This window comes from Meleagris gallopavo, chromosome 5 (assembly GCF_905368555.1).
Source record: "Meleagris gallopavo chromosome 5, MGAL_WU_HG_1.1, whole genome shotgun sequence".
Lineage (NCBI taxonomy): Eukaryota > Metazoa > Chordata > Aves > Galliformes > Phasianidae > Meleagris > Meleagris gallopavo.
The window spans coordinates 8,975,353-8,994,957 of record NC_139408.1 but is presented as its reverse complement, the minus strand read 5'-3'; the positions used below and the strand labels follow the sequence as shown (position 1 = coordinate 8,994,957).

The following is a 19,605-nucleotide window of genomic DNA, read 5'->3' as shown; positions in this document are numbered from 1 at the left end:
AGTGCAGGCAACAAGCATATAAGATCAGCCCAATGTAGGCAGCCGTCATTTGCTACTTCTGGGAAGGCTCCACAGCATTAGAGCAAAAACATGAGCTTACATACTAGAAAAGCAGAAAGTCCAATCCTGCAAAGTCAGTGACACCAAGGCTTCTTCAGCAGTGATCTTTCTTGTGTCCACGTTCTTTGATTGCAAAGACAAAAAACAACAGCCCTAGGTTTGTGCAGCATTCTCATCCAACACTCTCACTTTATACCAGTGCTCACAAAACCTTGAATAAAAAACGCAAGGTAGTTGGTACATGGCACGTTCAAAGCCTAAACTGAAGTTCTTAATTCTCTGATTAAAATGAAGGCTCATCAGTCACAGGAACATCTTAAGATGTAAGACAAATTATAGAATTGTTTGAGTTGGAAGGGACCCTTAAAGGCCATCTAGTCCAACTCCCCTGCAATGAGCAGGGACATCCATAGCTAAGTCAAGTGCTCAGTGCTCCCATCCAGTCTGAGCTTAAATCACTCCAGGAATGGGGCATCCACCACCTCTCTGGGCAACATGTGCCTGTGCCTCACTACCATTATTGTAAGAATCTTTTTTCTTATATCCAGTTTAAATTTCCCCTTCTTCAGTTTGAAACCATTTCCCCCTGTCCTATCACAACAGACCCTGCTAAAGAGTCTGTCCCCTTCTTTCTTACAGCCTCCCTTTACATACTGAAGGGTTGCTATCAAGTCTCCTCCATCATTCCCACTTCAATCACTGGCCTACATAGCTGACTCCCAGAGCAACAACCAAATGGTGACCAGGCAGATGTGCAAACTCTACCTACAGAAGAGTTTTCTGTTATGGCAATTTTTTTCCTTGTTTCAAGAAAACCTGTCTAAATAATCCCACCGGGGATTATCACATCATTTTCTATTTCACGTCTCAGTGGGTCACGATTTGGTGCCCAGTATCTGCTAAAACCCAAAGAAAAAACAAGGTGACACCAGTGGCTTTCTTCTTCCTGATGCACCTCATAAAACCATCACATCATTTGTGTCACTAATAATTAGGAGCACAGTTTTGCTGAAGCCTTCTCTTTTGCTACAAAACTGCAAAAGGAAACTCCTAAATGAAAACAAAACCACTGTATTAGCAAGCGGAGGTCAGCTCCTTGTCATTATCCCATTACACTTCAGTTAGGTCCTTGCTCAGCACAGCCAACTACTGCACCCTTTCTCTGTTAAGAAAGCTTTAAGTAACAAAAGAATGGATGTTGCAGAGCTTGGATTATTCTGCTCAACTGGCTTTTTGATTCCTTTCCCACAGTGAGACTCCTTAGAGGTCTAACAAGACAATGACACTCAAATCCTGCAGCATACAGACGCAGCCCAAGGAGCCCACATGAAAGCTGCCATCCATTAAGTGCTGTCATTCAAGAAATGGGACAATCCATGAGACCACAAATTAGCCTCATTAACTCTTGTGTTTTTGTGACATCTCTGTACTTAAACATGCAGAATGATTTGGTCCATTAGCTCAGTGTTGTCAGAAAGCATTAAGAGAATTAGCAGCTTCATTTCTGTTAGCAAAGTTGTTGTTTGGCTTGGAAATTTTTGTTTTGTTTCAACTGAGCTATCAAAGGGGAAATTGCTCAAGCAGGTAGTTCAGTGAGGTTCACTGATATCAGACAAATGGTTTAAATGCTGATCTGAAGATTGCTCATTTCTGATCTAGCGGAGTTCAATCAGGTCTCCATGGAAAGCTAGAAATGCACTTTCCAAACCAGTACACATTTTAATATCAGAGTGCCCACTATGTAACAAGTGGGCACATGACCAAATCCACCAAAATCCAGCTGGTCTGAAAGAAAGCATTTTATAGAAGAGAAATAAACCTCCTAGTATTTACTATGAATCTGCCACAAATATCCAAAGGTGGTAGAAAAGCGCACCTTCCTTTTTTGGCCCTATTTTACTAGGATCTATTACAGAAGTGTACGACTCCAAGCCCCATTTGCCTGCAAACTCCATCACAGATGCACAGTCTTCTGGATCACACTGTTCCAGATCCGTTCTCATGTCACCTTGTGGTCCGGTCCCACACCATGTACTTCCCAGGCACACAACTTCTCAAGCAGCAGTTCTTGCCCTACTGACACACAAGTTCCTGGGGAAGGAGGAGTCATTGGACTGCCACAACCCTAGACAAGGGAACAGAATCCAGAGCCTGCATGGTCAAGAGGACCATGAGCGAGAGCAGTCCTTTCTGATGGCCTTTGGGATGTTACCCAGTGGTAAAATTTGTCATAAATATCAATAGCCACTTCAAGATGAACTTTTTTCCTAGTGAAAGTTCTACACTTTCCTTCTTTTTTCTTTTTTGTATTTTCTAACATGCAAGTTAAACAGAGAAAGAAGCTACAACGGTACAGCTGTCCCACCAGCCACAGCAATTGCCTCCCAGTGTAAATCCATTCTCTCACACACCAATGAGAAAGAACTCATTCAGAGCAGACATCCCTGGGAAAAATATGATTTTGCACAACTTCAAGGTATAGAGTTCAACTGGTTTAAGCAGGGGCCAGGCAGAACCATCATGAATCTCAGAGCATCCCACATGCTAGACCAACACAATCACATTAGCTGAAAATCAACTTAAATGAATTATCAAACTCTCCTCTGATAGCTACCTAACCTTGAGTTCCGTGTCGCAGTCCTGGAATAGCTGACAGGGAACCCAGAAGATATGAACAAATAAACTCAGGACTAGTAAGCCTGAGGCTTCCTAATTACTCTGGTCCTCAGAAGGAATACCAGCAGCCTCAAGCCTCTGCACTTCTTCGATCTACAGTTCACTTGTTTTCCAATATTGCAAACCTCTAAGAAGATCGTGCACTCTTAACTGAGCTGAGAGACAGGGAAGGAAGATACTGACTTATATTACAGATAAGAAACAGAACTAAATAGGTGGGCTAGGCTGTAGGTGGCAAATGTTGTTTAGATCGATGCTGCGATGTCTCAAGAGAGGACTAATAAAGGATATGCACTGAGAGATAAATACACAAGGCAGAGACTTAGCAATGAGTGGAAAAGGAGAGAACAAAGCGAGGGGAAGAGATACAGCAGTGAGATTTGGCTTACAGCAGACCTGCCCACCCAAGAGAAAAAATAGTGGGGAATTCCATAGAGTGCTTCTTCACAGTAGTGCAGGAAGGGATAGGGGGTAAACAGTCACAGAGCTACGACCTGAAAAAAAGTAGTTTTAAAAACCAAAAACACCACTTTTGTATTTCAATATCAAGAATTCCAAAGGTACGATTGTTAATGACAGGAAATACTACTGCCGTTAGCTCAAGAGACGGAGTAGAGTATACTCAAGACATAGCAAACAAGAAGAGTTGGAAGCTTCTCCTCTCTTGGCATCAGACAAGGTGAGGAGTTGAAGCAACTGATTTTCATTCTTGGATTCATCATCTATGCACATAAACATACACCACTGTTAGCAAACGTGAAGGGAAAAGCCCTGCCCTGCCACTGCAGCATGCTGCTCTGAGCAATGGCCTGAGAAATCATCATGTATCAGCCAAACTCCATGAGATCAAGCCAGTATCAGAAAAGCTGATAATACAAATTCAAACAGCAGATCAATTCAGTTACATCACATGACAGCCATCTCAATGCATGCATTCTGGATAGCCATATATGTCTATAAACGCTGATCTCCTCAGTATGGGGATTTTTAAAGTGAGATTTGTTTATTCATGCTCAGATTCCTCTTATAGTCATGCCAACGATAAGTCTTAGATTAAAGAAAGCTTTCCAGTCTTAAATACTTCTGAGCAAGATATTCACCATACAGTTCAATGGACAAATCCCCATTCTGAGCAACCACTTTAAAGTATTCCTCAAGGGCATCCAAAATAATTTTGTTCAACCTGATATCTAATTAGACATCCAAGGATCTCTGATCTCTCAAAGGTTGCTTCATAAAGGTTTTACTCAAAACAAAGAACAGGATTTGAATACCTTTGGGGCTGACAAACTATAAATCTCCTAGCTGAAACCTAAACACTATACAGGGAATCTAGAAGGTACCTAGGGGTAGTGCAGGTACTGGAACCAAAGTGAGAATGGCCTGAGCTCACTGTTCTTCAGTGTGTTGCCATTCCTTGTATCAGGATGTAGTTCAGCTATCCAATGGAGCATAAAGAACACTGGGAACAGTAGTACTGTCTTTAAGAGGTACAACATACAGACGTACAGATGGGATCAAAGAAACAGAAGGGATGTGAAGTGCCTTCAAAGTCACTTAGAAGATCCTGACACACGTTTCCTTTCAAAAGGAATTAGGACTTCAAGACCCTTCTCAGCCTTGAAAAACTCAAACTCAAAGTACTTTTGAAGCTGCTGTAAAGAATTTGCAGTGAACTTTTGTCAGAAACTCCTCCTTGGTGCCTGGAGGGAGGCAGCCAGTACCTTCTGAGCGGTGGATGCATGTGTGCTGGTTGTCACTGAGAAAGAAGCCTTCCTTACAGCGACACTCATAGCTCCCCACCGTGTTGACACAAACGTGCTGGCAGCCACCATTGTTGAACATGCATTCATCTGTATCTGGAAGACAGAGAAAAAGATCAGCTTTATACCTACCCTGTAGCAATCAGAAAATTCTTTTGGTTGGAAGAGACCACTAAGATCACTCAGTCCAACTGTCAACCCATCCCACCATGCCCACTAACCACGTCCCTCAGTGCCACATCTGCACGGCTTCTGAACACCTCCCAGGACGGTGACTCCACCACCTACCTGGGTAGCCTGTGCCACTGCTTCACCACTCTTTCTGAGAGGAAATACCTTCTAATATCCAACTGGCACCTCTCCAGTGCAACTTAAGGCCATTACCACCAGGCACCTAAGACAATTTAGACCAGTCTATTATTCTGGCACCATTGCAAAAATATATTTTTGCTCCTCCTGCTTGCAGTCTGCCCAGTCAGTCACCAGGCTGGCCAATCAAACCACACAGCAGAGCAGTATCAGGGCAGCCAGGAGCAAAGTACCAGCACAACTCCATACTCCGTGTAAAAACGTATGCTTCATCTTGGAGCAGCAGCAGAGTACTACCATTAAACAACCTAGCATGTTTACATCTAATATGAGCATCCATGCACCATTCCATCTCTGCAGGACACAACTTCAGCTTCAAACCCGTGCAAGCAGTGTAAGGCAGCTTTCAGTAAAATCCTCATTCTGATGCAAAGGTGCAACAAAATCAAACACGAACTCCAAAATCAATTTGGCTTAAATATAAAACCTGCCTCTTCCTCCTCCTTACCTTTACTCTGGATACAAGTCACACATCACATCAGTTCTGACGCTCAGTTTGATCTGTTATCTTCAAACTTAGGTCATTTGCTTACCATCAAGGAGCCGTTGTGTTGCCTAACCATAGTCAAGAACAAAAGCATGTGCTCTGAAAATAGGTTTAATGTTGATTTTAAATTACATGGAATTTCAACAACACTAGAGACTATAGAAACGCTCCACTTGCAAGATAACCAAGAGAAACAAAGAGTAGAAAAGTCTACTGAACAACAGATATTCATCAGAATTCCAGTTCTTCCATTTTATCCCTTAATTGCTGCAGACTTTTGTAACCTCTACAGGAAAAACTAAATAATTAATTAAAAATTCCTACCCCAATTTTCAAAGATGCCAGTTTGGACAGGAAACAAAAATGCTCAGCATCTTAAAAAACAATCAACAAGGCAAAGCATTGCAGGGAAAGCACTGGTTCCATCTGTAAGTTCCTATGGAATAGCATGTTTGCTCCCTGTTCTGTTCATTGTTCCTGTGATAATAGCACAATGTTTTTAATTTAACACTTTGGTATTTCTGGCATAAAACAGCTGCCTTCCAAAAAAAAAAAAAAAAAAGAGAGAGAAAGAGAAAGGCTTTTAGTAAGAAGCATAATGTAGCATTACAACAGATTTAATTTCTGCTGAAGGCAGTGAGTAAGCCAACTGGATGCAAAAGAATGTGACCTGCTCACAGCAACGACGGTGGCTGACATATGCCCATCACAGAGAAGCAGAGTATTCTAGAGCTCTACAGTGATGTGAATGTGCAAACAATCGTGAATAAACAGCCACCACAAGCCTTCAGTACCATGGTTTTGAACTCCAGCAGATGTTTCTGTCTTACAGGCCTTGGAAAGCTTACAGAATATTATCTCTTTCCAACAAGTAATTGTCTATTTGGCTAAAACCCAGGCACACAGCTGAGATCTTCAAAAATGAGGGTGAGAGGGGAACGACCATGGTGTGAACAAAGTAAATAAACAGATTAAGAGAAGATGTGATCCAATTTGCTGCATGCCAAAATATTTATTTAAAGTTTACATCACATCTCAAAAATTGGCTGGTCAGTGGTAAAGACTTCATTGTATGTCAGTGGCATTTTATTTTGAAAAGTCTGCCACGCAATACTGAGCAGCTTCCCAGCAATTGTAACAGGTGGTAGATTTTGGTCTAAGTTATGCCTGTGCCTTACTGATCCCAAACAAGTCAGCCGAAGCACGTTCTAGAATGGCACCCTTTGGTGCCACTGCAAGAGGCAATGTGCTAGCTCACATTCAGCCCTCCCTGGTAACCTCATCTGAACTCCGGTGTGTTTACAGAAAGGCGCCAGAGAAAAACAAGACGTCCTTCCTAATATGTTAAAGCATCAGCAGACACTTTGCCTCCCTCTCTGCCTTCTCTTGTGGAAATACTTGGGATTTGGCAACTTCATCCTCTGCTCAGCTTACACTGTAACAAAGTAAGTCTGTGGTTTTGCAGCAGGTAAAGCTCAACACAATCCCACTGGAGACTCCAGAGCTTTTCTGCTGTCACCCAGGGATGGTCTGACCCCCTTCTGATGTGTCATTAACCAGCGGGAAATAACCCAGCTAAGCCAACCGCAGTCTTAAAACTATGCTATGGGAGCAAGTTTCCCAAAACTGATGTTGGCATGGAAGTCTGCCAGGGAACATCCATGTGTGGTGTGCAGCAAGAGAGAGAAACTTCAAAAAAAGCCAAAAAAAAAAAAAGAAGGGAGAGAGTGTGAGTTGCAAACTGAGTAGGAGCCAGTGCTAGCGAGGCCTCGTAAGCCCTAAATCTGCGAGAACCATTCTCCAACAGCCAAGCTGATGAAGTGCACCTCCCAGAGATGCAGTTATTGTTACCTTAGCATCCCCAGCCGCCATTGTTCACAAGTACACTCCTTACCCAGGCAGTTGTGGCCATCATGAGCCAACATAAAGCCATCGTAGCAGGTACAGCGGTAATTTCCCGGGATGTTGAAGCACTCGTGGACGCAGCCTCCATTGAAGTCGTTATCACATTCATCAATGTCTAATGAATAATGCAAAAGTTAGTATTATGGCTGTGTTATAGACAGTTTGTGACACGACCACATAAATGTCAACATCAACCGATGCCCTAAATTGTCACTGTCTTGCAAATAGACCATGCTTAACATGTTACATGCTGAAGGTCTCCAAAACGTGACAGAATACCCTGCAGTTGCCATTTGGACTTACCTCATAGCCCAAAATTCTAAGGCTGCTGATTAAACAACAAACTAACAGTCAGATCAAGCAACAATGCTAGTTAAAAGTCATGTAACTGGTGCTCTTTGATTTTGTAATCAAGAAACAGAGAAGGTATTCTGATTTTAGGATCATTCTGAAGAATAAATCACCCTCCTTGTTTTAAGATACATTTTTAAATTTTCTGTTTTGCCTTAGGAATATCTCACTTTTTCACATGCAACATCATAGTAAGTTCCAGTAATCTCATCTTTAAAAGAATGGAGGAAAGCTCCATCTAAAGGCTCTCTGAACAGTCAAAGGCTGCATCCCTGCAGCAGACAGGAGTAAGATGACACAATCAAAGGGTGACAGTACACAAGTAAAAGTCAGAACACTTGTATCACCAGATTGCTGTCATGGCCCATCACAGCAGAACTCAAATTGGTTGACAGCTCATATGAACACATCATACAGTTATTCTGGGGAACTTCGTGCTGAAGGGTAACACTCACACCAAAACCTTTAAAGTACTCAAAATCCACATCTGTTAACACACATTTAACATGGATAATTTGCTTCAGAACAGCAATATTTATAAAAGATGTGCTACAATGTGGGAGATCACAGTTATAATACCCACGCTCTGCCTCTATGCCGCTGGCGGGAAATGTTTCTCGCACACCCAGATAACTCTGTAAAACACCTCAGAACCTTAGGCATAAAACAGCTATTATAAGGGAGAAGATAGCTATTATGTTATAAGGGAGAAGAGATGCCACTGCAGACTCAGAGCTTCTGTGATGTTACCTTCACATTTCTTCCCTTCGCCGGTGTAGCCGACCTTGCACATGCACTTGTATAGCTTGGGGGTGTTCTGGCAAATAGCATCCGGATGGCAGTCATCGAGCCCCAGAGCACACTCATCCACATCTGCAAAGAGACAGCAGGGTCAGGGGGTGCCAGGGATGGGGAAAGGGGCACACGGCCTGCACACATCCAGGCCACGTGGTGTTGGGCTGCAGGCATGCATACATGCACGTGTTTGCAATCGGAGGCAGAAACATGCAGAGGCTGTATCTGAGCTTACATATGTATGCTGGCTGTACGTGGATACCAATGCGTCTGTGAGCAACTCAGGTCAGCCCGTACTAAGATTTTGTACTCATGGATAAATACATCTTCACTGGGATCTCTGTGAGGGTTAGCTGACAGCTGCACAGAGATTGTATAGATAGCAGAAGGAGCTACGGCTGTACCTCTTCATGGAGCAATGGAGAACAGGAGGAGCACAGCTATCCTCCTGGGTATCAAACACAATTGCTGGAGGAGCTCTGACACACCCATGCCACTGCCCTCAGGATGCCACTGCCCTCAAACCGATGGAGAGACTTTACAGAACTGAAATATCCGAGTGGCACCGACCCCAGCGCTCTGAAACACCGACTTACCATTGAACAGGCGTATAAGCCATTGTCGGTGCCAATCTTTTTAAATACAAAAGCGGTGTCTGTGAGCAGCACCGCCGTCGCCCGGCAGCCATCAGAGCACGGCACATCCGCGTGGGAGCTTCGGGGCAGAGGAAATGGGGAGAGAGAGAGAAACACGGACAGGAGCAAGTCCTGGGGATGGAGAAGCACAGAGAGAAGGAGGAGGGGAAGAGCCGTCACGGGCAGCAGAGACATCGGCTCCGTTCGGCAGAAGTCAGACGCATACAGGAGGCTTCCAGCAGCCGGCAGACAAGGGAGAGCCGCAGGAGGAGCGCCCGCGCACCCCACGCAGATTAGAGAGCGGCTGCCAGAGCAGCAGGACGGGCTGCAGAACATCAGCAGAAGGTGATTCCTTCCGTAGCCAACCACTTCTACAGGGGGATCGCTTTCTAGCTGGGAATTTCAGCCAACACCTCTCCCGTTCACAATCACAGCATTCATCTCTCTCTTTCATTTGCAGTCACGGAACACGCCTGTAGGTACCGCGGCGCTGCCAACTTCTGGAAGCGCTCGTTAACCCCTCGCGGAATCGGGCGGCGCTCAGCGGGGCTCAGGTGCGCGCAGCGCAGCGCACGGGCTGTAGCAGCCGCGGGACCCGGCCCCGGGACTCAGGAGGACGCACCTGCCCGGCCCGCGGACCGCAACGACGGGCTCCTTCCAGAGCGCGGCGGCGAGCGAGCGCGGCGTTAACGCGCGGCACTCACCGGGCAGCGGCGGGGCGGCGGGGCCCGGCGCGGGCAGCAGCAGGAGCAGCAGCGGCAGCGCCCGCGCCCCCGCCGCGCTCGGGCGGCCGCCGGACCCCATCGGTGGCGCTGCGGCGGCGGAGGCTGCGGCGCTGCGGCTGCCGCTGCCGGGCGGGAGGAGGCGGCGGAGGGAGGTGCCGCGGGACCGCCTCGCGCCGACAGCGGGCGCGGGGCTGGGCGGGCCTCGTGCGGGGGCCGGGCCGCCCTTCCCGCCCCGGCGGCTCCGAGGCTCCCGCCCACGTGAAGCCCTCCCAGCACCTGCGGCCGCCCCGCACGCAGGTGTCCCGGCGGCCGCTCTCGGAGACGTCGCGTCTCGGCCGGGCCGCCCCCAGCCCGTACCGCCGGACCAGACGCCGAGCGCTGCCATTATAACTGCACGAGCCGGGCTCCGACCTTTGAGGCGCTCGGGAAGGCGGGCGGTGCTCCTTTGCAGCCCTCCGTTGTTTTGTTCTGTGGGAAATGCCCGGCTCTGTCTCGCTGTAAGGGCGGTGTATACACATTAGTAAATCTTCGGAGTGGGACTTTCCCTCAGCCTTTGTCCCCGGTTCCTTAATGGGAGCTATAAATTACCGCTTTCTCGCTGGAGCATCAGGCTTCAGTGCATCTGAAACGATCAAAGTTACTCTCTTAAAATCCAGCGAGAAGCGACCCATTGTACAGCAGGATGGTGTCAGCCCCCGTCAGACCCATCTGTATGTGCACAGAGCTCCAAGCCGTGCCCCAAGACGTGCCCCCAGCAAGCAAGAAAGGAACGAAGCCTTTCCCCACCGTCCCCACACTCTGGTGAACGAGCAGTCACATTTGTGGTAGGAGCACACACACACACCTCATAGGAGGTAAGACCCATCGAGTCCAGCCCCTGGATCCATGCAGGACCACCTCGCCCCAGGGACACTGGTTATGGTGTCCCTGTGAGCAATTCCCAACACGCGGAGCTCATTTCCCAATGAAGGATGAGCCCGCACGCTGCTGCCTTACAGAAAAGCTGTTACAAAGCCCTAATAGTTCCCCTCCGGCTTCCTCCAGGAACTTGACCAACGCTCACTAAGATAAAAAGTCATCACAAGTAACAACGGCAGACACAACAACCACACAGATAACCAGTAATAGAAGGCATAGAGAGCCAAAACCCCACACGACCAATGCTTTCAGAGGCACAATAAAAGCAAAGCTGCTTATTTGCTTTTGTAAACTGAAATAAAAAGTGACAGAAATGTTTAGGAATGCCCGAATTAGATCAAAAGACCTCAACACACAGCTTGGAAAACAAACAGGAACAGTTTTAGATTTATCTTAGTTAATCAAACCATTTTTCAGTACGTAAATCTCAAAGTGCTTTGTGAAGGATCTCAGCTATAATTAACGTGTAATGCTCATTTGTTTATGAGAAAGGATTGCCATTAAAGTCTCTCTTTGAAGACACAAACCAAACTGAAGCTCAGACCCAACTCGGATATCTCCCTGCAGCCCTCTTTAACTATTTCTGTTCAGCCACAGAGTCACAGGGACAGCACGCTGACTACAAATATCTGTAAGGGAAGAGCTCTTCCCAAGCAGCACAGATAAGCAGGGTACTTTTGTACATTACACATAGTGATCCTGCAATCAGCAGCAATCCCCTCGAGGCACCTCACAGTCTTTCAGTCTAAGCTGTCTCAGCCTCCTGCAGACAGCAGTTCCATCTGGACGCTTAAGGAAGAGAGACGCTGAAGTTTTACTTTTGGAAAAGGCTCGTACATCTGAAAATGTGTCTGCTTCTTCCAGTGGCACTAATGCACATGCTATGATCTTGTCAGCACTGCTCACTGCAAACCTCCTCTGACCATCAGGACTGTCACAAACACTGTATGCTGCTCCAAGGAAGCTCTTCCATACAGACATACCCAACTGCCTGGAGAGAGTTGAATCCATTTCTCTAAGAACTGGCGATAAAAATTACTAATCCACAGGTTTTGACATATATAACATCTCAGAGCTTTCATTTCAAGAGCTCCTTGTCGCCACACGCACACCAGGCTTTGAACAGTTGCTGTCCTGTCAGATGAATCACTCAGACTTTTGCACTTACGCTTTTCACAGAATCACAGAATTGTAGGGGTTGGAAGGGACTGCTAGAGATCATCGAGACCAACCCCCCTGCCAAAGCAGGTTCCCTACACCAGGTCGCACAGGTAGGCGTCCAGGTGAGACTTGAATATCTCCAGAGAAGGAGACTCCACAACCTCCCTGGGCAGCCTGTTCCAGTGCTCCGTCACCCTCACCGTGAAGAAGTTCTTACGCACATTCGTGCGAAACTTCCTATGTGCAGCTTATGTCCGTTTCCCCTCGTCCTGTCTCCACGTACCACTGAAAAGAGACTGGCCTCACCGCTATGGCCGCCACACCTCAGATATTTATAAACCTGGATCAGGTCCCCTCTCAGTCGTCTTTTCTCAAGGCTAAACAGACCCAGTTCACTTAGCCTTTCTTCATAGGGGAGATGCTCCAGGCCCTTCACCATCTTTGTGGCCCTCCGCTGGACTCTTTCCAAGAGATCCCTGTCTTTTTTGTACTGGGGAGCCCAGAACTGGACACAGTACTCCAGATGAGGCCTTACCAGGGCAGAGTAGAGGGGAAGGATCACCTCCCTCGACCTGCTGGACACGCTCTTTTTAATGCACCCCAGAATGCCGTTGGCCTTTTTGGCCACGAGGGCACACTGCTGGCTCATGGCCAACCTGTCGTCCACCAGGACGCCCGGGTCCCTCTCTGCAGAGCTCCTCTCCAGCAGCTCATCCCCGAGCCTGTATTGGTGCATGCAATTATTCCTCCCTAGGTGTAAGACCCTACACTTGCTTTTGTTGAACCTCATCCGGTTTCTTACTGCCCAGCTCTCCAGCCTGTCCAGGTCTCGCTGAATGGCAGCACAGCCTTCAGGCGTGTCAGCCAATCCTCCCAACTTCGTATAATCAGCAAACTTGCTGATGGTGGCCACTATCCCCTCATCAAGGTCATTGATGAAGATATTTTCACGCACCCAGGGGTCTTTATGAGCTACTGATCATGTTGTGGAGATCTACAGCAATAACACAGCTCCAGCAATCAGCATTGGGCTGTGCAGGTTACCAGTGAGAGGGGGCCTACACACAGCCTACCTCAGAGACAGGCTCTGGGGAGGAACTGGCAGGCTGAGGGCCGTGGGTGCCATCTTGTCCAGCCCCTGCAGAAGCGGGACGTCCTGGAAAGCACGTTTTGGGTGAAGCAGGAGATGAAGGTGGGTAAAGCTAACTTTGCTCTCTGTGATTCTCATTTAACTGGCACATAAAGCTTCCAGTCCGTAGGCATAACAACAAATGAGTTCCTCTCCTACTTGTTTACTGGTCCACTCAAAACCTAGAAACTAGATCTAATATACAGTAAGACATGCAGAACCGGTTTTTAGGCGAGATAAGGTGAGCACTATCTAATGAACACAGATTACAGAGGACTCCACTAGTATGTGCTTCAAATCATGCTAAGAAGCAAATGAAAGAAAAGGGATCGTGCTTTTGCCTCTGCCTCAGCACACCCCCTTTACCCAGGAATTCCAGCCCTGGGACTGCCATGTTAGATCTTATCCTAGGAAGAAATGGAGTGAAAAAGACAGGAAACAGGCAGCATGGGCAGTTACGCTTGGGCACACTTCTGCAACAGATGCAGCAGTGATCAGAGATCTCAGAGATTGAGGACAGTGCTATGTTCCTCACTTAACCTTGTTGAAGCATCAGATAGTACCATCTCCAACAATTTTTGCTTTTCTTTATGTATCCTCACATAGAAAGATTGAGCACATGGTACATACAGGAGACTGACTTTTTTTTCAGAACTTAAAATTCTGAGACCTCCACCAAGCTTGGTTGAATATCAGGATCAGAACTTATTCTAAGGTAGGGGAAAAGCCTACACAGCAGTGCCTGTATGTGTACGTATTCACAGACGCTCTCCCAAAGATCTACATTAGTCCCTCTGTCCCTGTCTTCCCTGTTCCCCAATTACTTAGTAGGCATTTCTTTCCCAATGGATGTGTCTGAGTGACAGCTAATTGCAAGAATGCTGCACCGGTGCAGGGAGGAAGCAGGCTCCATTTGGCTGAACAGATCAAATACAAAACAGTACAAAACAGAAGAACAACAACAAAAAGAATATACTATCATGTACTTAGTTGCTACAGCATGAACTGAAGATAATGAAAGTTGGGCTTCTAATGAACTTCACCTTAAATGAGACATCCAAATGGCATCCATACCTTCATTCAGGCAAAAAGAAATGATTAGGTACAGTACATTAAGAGGCTTTTGAAAATAGCACATTAATGCTATTTCTCATGTTAGAAGAGAAATTTTATTGCAATTCAGCAACTGTAAAACTGTTGTGTATGTCCAATTCACATTTAATGTCCAATGGATTCAAATGTCACAGGAAAAATAAAAAAGGAAAACAGTACCTGGTTTTGCCATCATAATGTAAACTTCAACACCCACCATTTAAAAAAGAAAAAAGAAATCATCGATTTCCCCACTTAGTAAAATATACGGTTTATAAGGTATTGATGCTTTTTCTAACAGCCGATCTAAAGGTATAAAATAATTTACAAAGATGAGAAGTACATCTACAGTATCTTCAAGTATTTTCAAGTATCCTATAGCATCTTGCACTATGGACAACAATCTTTTGACAATATACAGAAAAAGTTAACTCTGAATTTCACTGCAGAAACAAAACCTTAACATGTTCGTGAATCCAGAAACATCAAAATATGGATCTTCCACAGCCAGCAGGTCCCATTTTAACAATTTGAGTTTTCAAAATGGAAAAAATGTTCAGTTCATGAATACATTTTTAACCACAGATGGTTAATTTTACAGCAGATAAAGGTGCTTTTTGTATAAACTTTCTGTATTTCAAACAAGTCTTTATTAATTTGCATTTTATCTTTGTATAAAGTATCACATTAACTCTGATAGCATTAATCAAACAAATAATTTATAGGAGATAGCCTGTTTTTTCCTCAAATCAGGTATCAGCCTGCAAACGTTTGGCCAATGTAGCACTATGCATTTACTTCAATAGGAACTACTTTTTATCATTATATTTCTGTATCTATAGAATGTGTGTGTGCTAATGTGACTCTCAGTGCTGAGTTAAAAAACATTATCTTTTTTCCAATAACTGCAATAGTGATCAGCATAGCCTCATTAACTCACACCTACCAAGCCTGAATTCTCATGACAACAGTAACAGCAAATAATTAGTTACATTACACTACAGCTCATTTCTGAGCCAAAATAAAAATAAAAATAAAAAACTGCAATGCTACTTTTAGAGAGGGAGATGGATTTTACATAGTTAAAGGGTAGAAGACTGTGACTATACCATTTGTTCTATATAAACGTTATCCAATTCAGCAAAATGGCACGGAAGGAACAAATGCTGGATCCAAACATAATTCTGTAGGGCTGATGCTACGTCAATGAGAGCAGGTTTGCTTGGGGCAAACAATGAAGAGCAATAAGGATTATGGCTGTGACTACAGACTGAACTGCACGCTGCAGAGATGCCAGCCAACTCTCTTCCCAAAACTTGAACCCAGGCTACCATTAGGCTATATTCAACATTTCTGTCTTCCTTGGCATCCACTAAAGATTACAGCAAAAAGTGCTTTGTATCTTAATGGGATTAGACTATTCACCCTCACGAGGAAGGATATATCATACAATGGTCTCCCTTTTGAAAATAAATTGAGGAGACAGGAAGATGATCTCTTTCATCTGAACATTTCGCACGCAGGAAACTGTCACTGGTGCACCGTTTCAGCCCCATGTGCCGTACAAAGAATGCCCACCACTTGGGAACCAGCAAACCCTGACCTGTGTCCATTCTAGGTATTTCACTGTTGTAATGAGGCCAGAAAGACCCACATCAAAGCAAGCCATTAGGCCAGTGTCCCACATTAGATGAACAAATGCAAGCAAATAAAGAAATAAAAACGTTAGTTCAAGGTTAACTACCTCATGTAAGATAAAATTAATCCACACTTTGCTCTAAGATATGGTTTTAACAGGATCAACTAACATGATACAATCAAAATGGTTAATCCAACCCTTTTTCTTACAGACAATTCACTGTGAAATATACAGGCCTAGTAAAATCATGATAAATAGAGCTGAAAGCATTGTAGGGCTTTGTTTTTTTGTTTTGTTTTATACTACTTTACTATATAAATAAGCAATGTGGGGCGAGTATAGAAAGATTCTCCCAAAATACTAAGTTGAATACATGAAATTCTCAGAATAAAGTACTTGTTATATTTTTGCCCTTCCAAGACTGAAAAAACACATACATAAAATACTTGTGTGAAATGCTGCTGCAAGCCCCAGGCTGAAAGAATTCACACCCAGCCAGCCTGAGGAATGGCTTGGATATTGCCCTTGCATCTTTCTAATGCTATCATTAAATCAAAGCAGAACTCTGCTCTGATTTAAAAAAAAAAAAAAAAGAGTAGTGATAAAGTTGCATCTCCATTTGATAATGAAATAAATAGGACAAAAGTAAAAATACTCAAACATTTAATATATCTGCTATGCTTATAAATTATGGAAATAAAACTAAGACAAGATGTCACTAATCTGAAGGTAAAGAAAAGCTACTACAACAATGTATGATCCAAAAAACTTGGACTCTGCTTCTCCAGAAAAAGACAATACTGAAAGGAGTTTATACAGTGGAGACCTCTTAAATACATAGCCCTGAATTTCTGTGCAGTAATTTGTGGTGCTGATAAATCAGCCTGTTAATTCACATACTCACTTCAAAGAGATTTTTATCAGAGGATTCAAATGAACAGCGCTGCCTTTAGGCATTGCCAATTTCCAGCTCTTCAATAAATTAAACCTTCAAAATGTTTTTTTTATCACAGAATTGGACTAAGTCTTTCTGCTAAAAACAAAAGCATCCCAAATGAAGCTGAGGTGACAAGACACATCCATACTACAGAGAAAGAAAGAACATACTACTCTGTCTTTTTAGACGAATTAGTACATCTTGATTTCTTAAAAGGATCGTGGTTATTATTTTGCAGGGCTATGAGCATCTTTCTTTAATCATCTAGCCTTCATGAAACTCACGTCCCTCTTTATTAGCAGTTAAGAGAATTACCAGCAGCAACTACATACCAAACTTCAAAAGGCTGGTTCAAGTGGAAAGATTTTTTGCACCATAAACACGTATTCCAGGTTTTTATTTAAGTGGGCTGCACTGTAAATTCTGAATTGCAACATAATAAAACCAGTTGTATCATAGATATATATATATTTTTTTAAGACAAACTTACAACACAACAATAGGTTAAATAAATAAAAAACATCAGTTAAAAACACGCTAAACTTCTTCTGTGCAATTGTGTACCAGTATGAAAAATATTACTTCAATCTCTGCACATTTCATGGTTCAGTCTCCTGGAATTCTCTAAAAATAATACTGATAACAAAAATAAAGGAAAATGTGATCTGTTGACAAGTCAGTGCTTTAGAGCTATTAAAAAGCACACATGAGAATTTGTAGTTCCCTTGCAGCAGAACAGTGACCCAACACGTTAAAAATCAAACACTGGTAATAATGTTAATATATAAAATATTAGTTTAAAAACTATAGAATGACCTCCTCAGCAGAAATGGAGTGTATACATTGGGCTCTATGACATACAGCATATCTGAAGGCAAGTTCACAGAATGCTGAAAGGCTCACTGCACCTTTTCTATGGCAAGGAAATACTGCAGCTTTAAAATAAGCTGCACAATACTCATCTCTATCTCTTTCACATGAAAGTGTGTAAAAAGCAAATCAGCAAATAAACTCTAAAATAGATTTATACCAAAATCCTCTTTTTTACATTGAGTTTACAGCTTCTATCCATTTGCCTGTACTATTTTTGGAGTTTCTTTCAAGAAAAGTCCAACTTGCATTTTAGGACCAGAAACAAGTTCACGATACAATGTACTGGCAGACAGAACTTTTGCATACTAATTAGATCCACTCCTTGTTGCTTTTTTTTGTTGTTGGTGGTGGTGTTTTGAACAGTTCTTGTTGTTTTTTGTGGAACAAGAGGTCAAATATCAATTCCTTTGACAAGAGACGCCTCCAGCGTAATGTTGAACTCCTGCAAGGTCTGCAGCACACGAATCAAAGAATTCACTAGAGTATGATCTTTAATCAGTGCTATGTCTTCATACATCTGTGCTGTGATCGGGCAGTCTGCGAGCAGGGCGATCCAATGATGTAAAAGATGGTCTCTGACAAAGCAGCCATATAGAAACAGAAATAAAAATAAAGCAAAGTTAATTTCTCATTTTTATGAAATGTTTTTGTTGTTGTTGTTCCTTGCCTTCCAAATAGATTTACCACTTTCTCCATGTATTATTATAAGGTAGAGAAGGGGGGAGTAACCGCCTGGCACTTGTTTAAGTAGGGGACATCCTACTTAAACAAGCAGAAGCATTTCCAGGCTTTCCACTCCTTGTATCAAAAGATACACTTCCCAGCAATCTGGAAGTCCCAGGCAAGCCCAGTGTCATTGGCCTGCTCCACTGCCTTTTAATAAGCTGGGAAAATTCACCCAGCCAGGAACTGAAGAAGCCCCACTGACTCATGGTTTCCTACTTTTATCTTCCAACCTTGCCAGCTAGGAGAGGCAGGCTACTCACACTGGCCTGCTGCCCTTCTCTCATGTCTCAGTTGCCCAGCTCTTCGATATTCATCTGCGTACCTATGATTTCCTGTACTTCACATTCATAGGAATTCAGGGTATAGTTGACTCTTCTTTGGTTACAAAGTACTTTAAGTAATAAATAAAACGCAAAACCCAGCACTTATGTGGCTTTATCTTACTAATATACAATATATTTTTTCATTTTATTAAAATATTATTTTGAAAAAGTTTCTTCATACCTGGCTCCAAGACACACCAGCATCTGAAACTTGCCATCCTTCCCAATGTTTCTAGGAGTGTTGTTGATAGCAGTGATAAAGCGACAGAAATTCCTGGCCCTTGTCTGCCAGTTCTCTTCCGGGACCATTTCATTCTGTTCAAGGGTCTCATAATACGTTTGTGCTTTTTCTTAAAAAGAATGGTGGGAGATAATGAGTATCATCAGCATATACGGTATCCTAAAATAGCTCCAGTGCTTGGAAATAAAGTAATCAGGCACATGACCTTCACATTTAGATGATCACATTTAAAAATACCTCACTGTATAATGCTTTCCCCATAAGCTTGCTTACATATCCAGAATACTGCCCAATGCCCACGTCTGAGAGGTAGCAAATCAGCACAAATATTAGGGTCATGGAGGGTACAATTCAAGCTCAAAGGCTTAAATTCAAAGCTTGTCCTTGAATTTCCTGGGTGATTACGTCCAAGCATTGTTGGTTGTTTCTTTTTTTTCTGTGTGATTTGGTTCTGTGTTCCTCATGTGTAAAACTGGAATTCCACTTCCCTTTCCCTGAACAGTACTAACATGGTTCTAGTATCTACTGAATTTTGAGAAGCTGCAGTAACGATACAAGGGGAAGACTGATGTTAAAATACCTATGCAAAACACAAAAATATTATTTAAAGCAACTCCTTTTCTGCATATTCAGTTGACTGATTCAGCCCTATGGCAAAGGAATTAGACCTCTGTTTAAAAAAATGTGTATGCTTATAAACCCCTTATTGCAACATCCAGTAGAACCAATAGCACAAGAATGATGTCTTGTGCTTTATAAGATGACTCAATCTCTTAAAAGTGTGATTTATTGCTTTAGCA

General features: G+C 43.6%; 2 protein-coding genes across 10 annotated transcripts in view; both read right to left on the bottom strand.

Moving 5' to 3' along the window:
* SCUBE2 (signal peptide, CUB domain and EGF like domain containing 2) overlaps positions 1-10,166 on the bottom strand; it is a 38,614-nt gene extending 28,448 nt beyond the window's left edge. For all 7 annotated transcript variants that reach the window (XR_014883383.1, XM_085224162.1, XM_085224166.1 and 4 more), the window contains exons 1-4: positions 9,746-10,166; positions 8,362-8,484; positions 7,250-7,375; positions 4,461-4,595 (exon numbers count right to left, since the gene is read on the bottom strand). Coding sequence is in view for 6 of the 7 variants with exons in the window: in XM_085224162.1 (XP_085080288.1) it covers positions 4,461-4,595; positions 7,250-7,375; positions 8,362-8,484; positions 9,746-10,151 (790 nt within the window). In the remaining variant the exon portion in view is untranslated. The remainder of the gene's footprint in view (positions 1-4,460; positions 4,596-7,249; positions 7,376-8,361; positions 8,485-9,745) is intronic.
* Positions 10,167-14,120: 3,954 nt separating this feature from the next.
* The window catches only part of DENND5A (DENN domain containing 5A), a 62,014-nt gene continuing 56,529 nt past the window's right edge, over positions 14,121-19,605 (bottom strand). For all 3 annotated transcript variants that reach the window (XM_085224161.1, XM_085224159.1, XM_085224160.1), the window contains 2 exons: positions 18,746-18,914; positions 14,121-18,090 (listed from right to left, as the gene is read on the bottom strand). In XM_085224161.1, the coding sequence (XP_085080287.1) occupies positions 17,907-18,090; positions 18,746-18,914 (353 nt within the window). In that variant the 3' untranslated portion in view covers positions 14,121-17,906. The remainder of the gene's footprint in view (positions 18,091-18,745; positions 18,915-19,605) is intronic.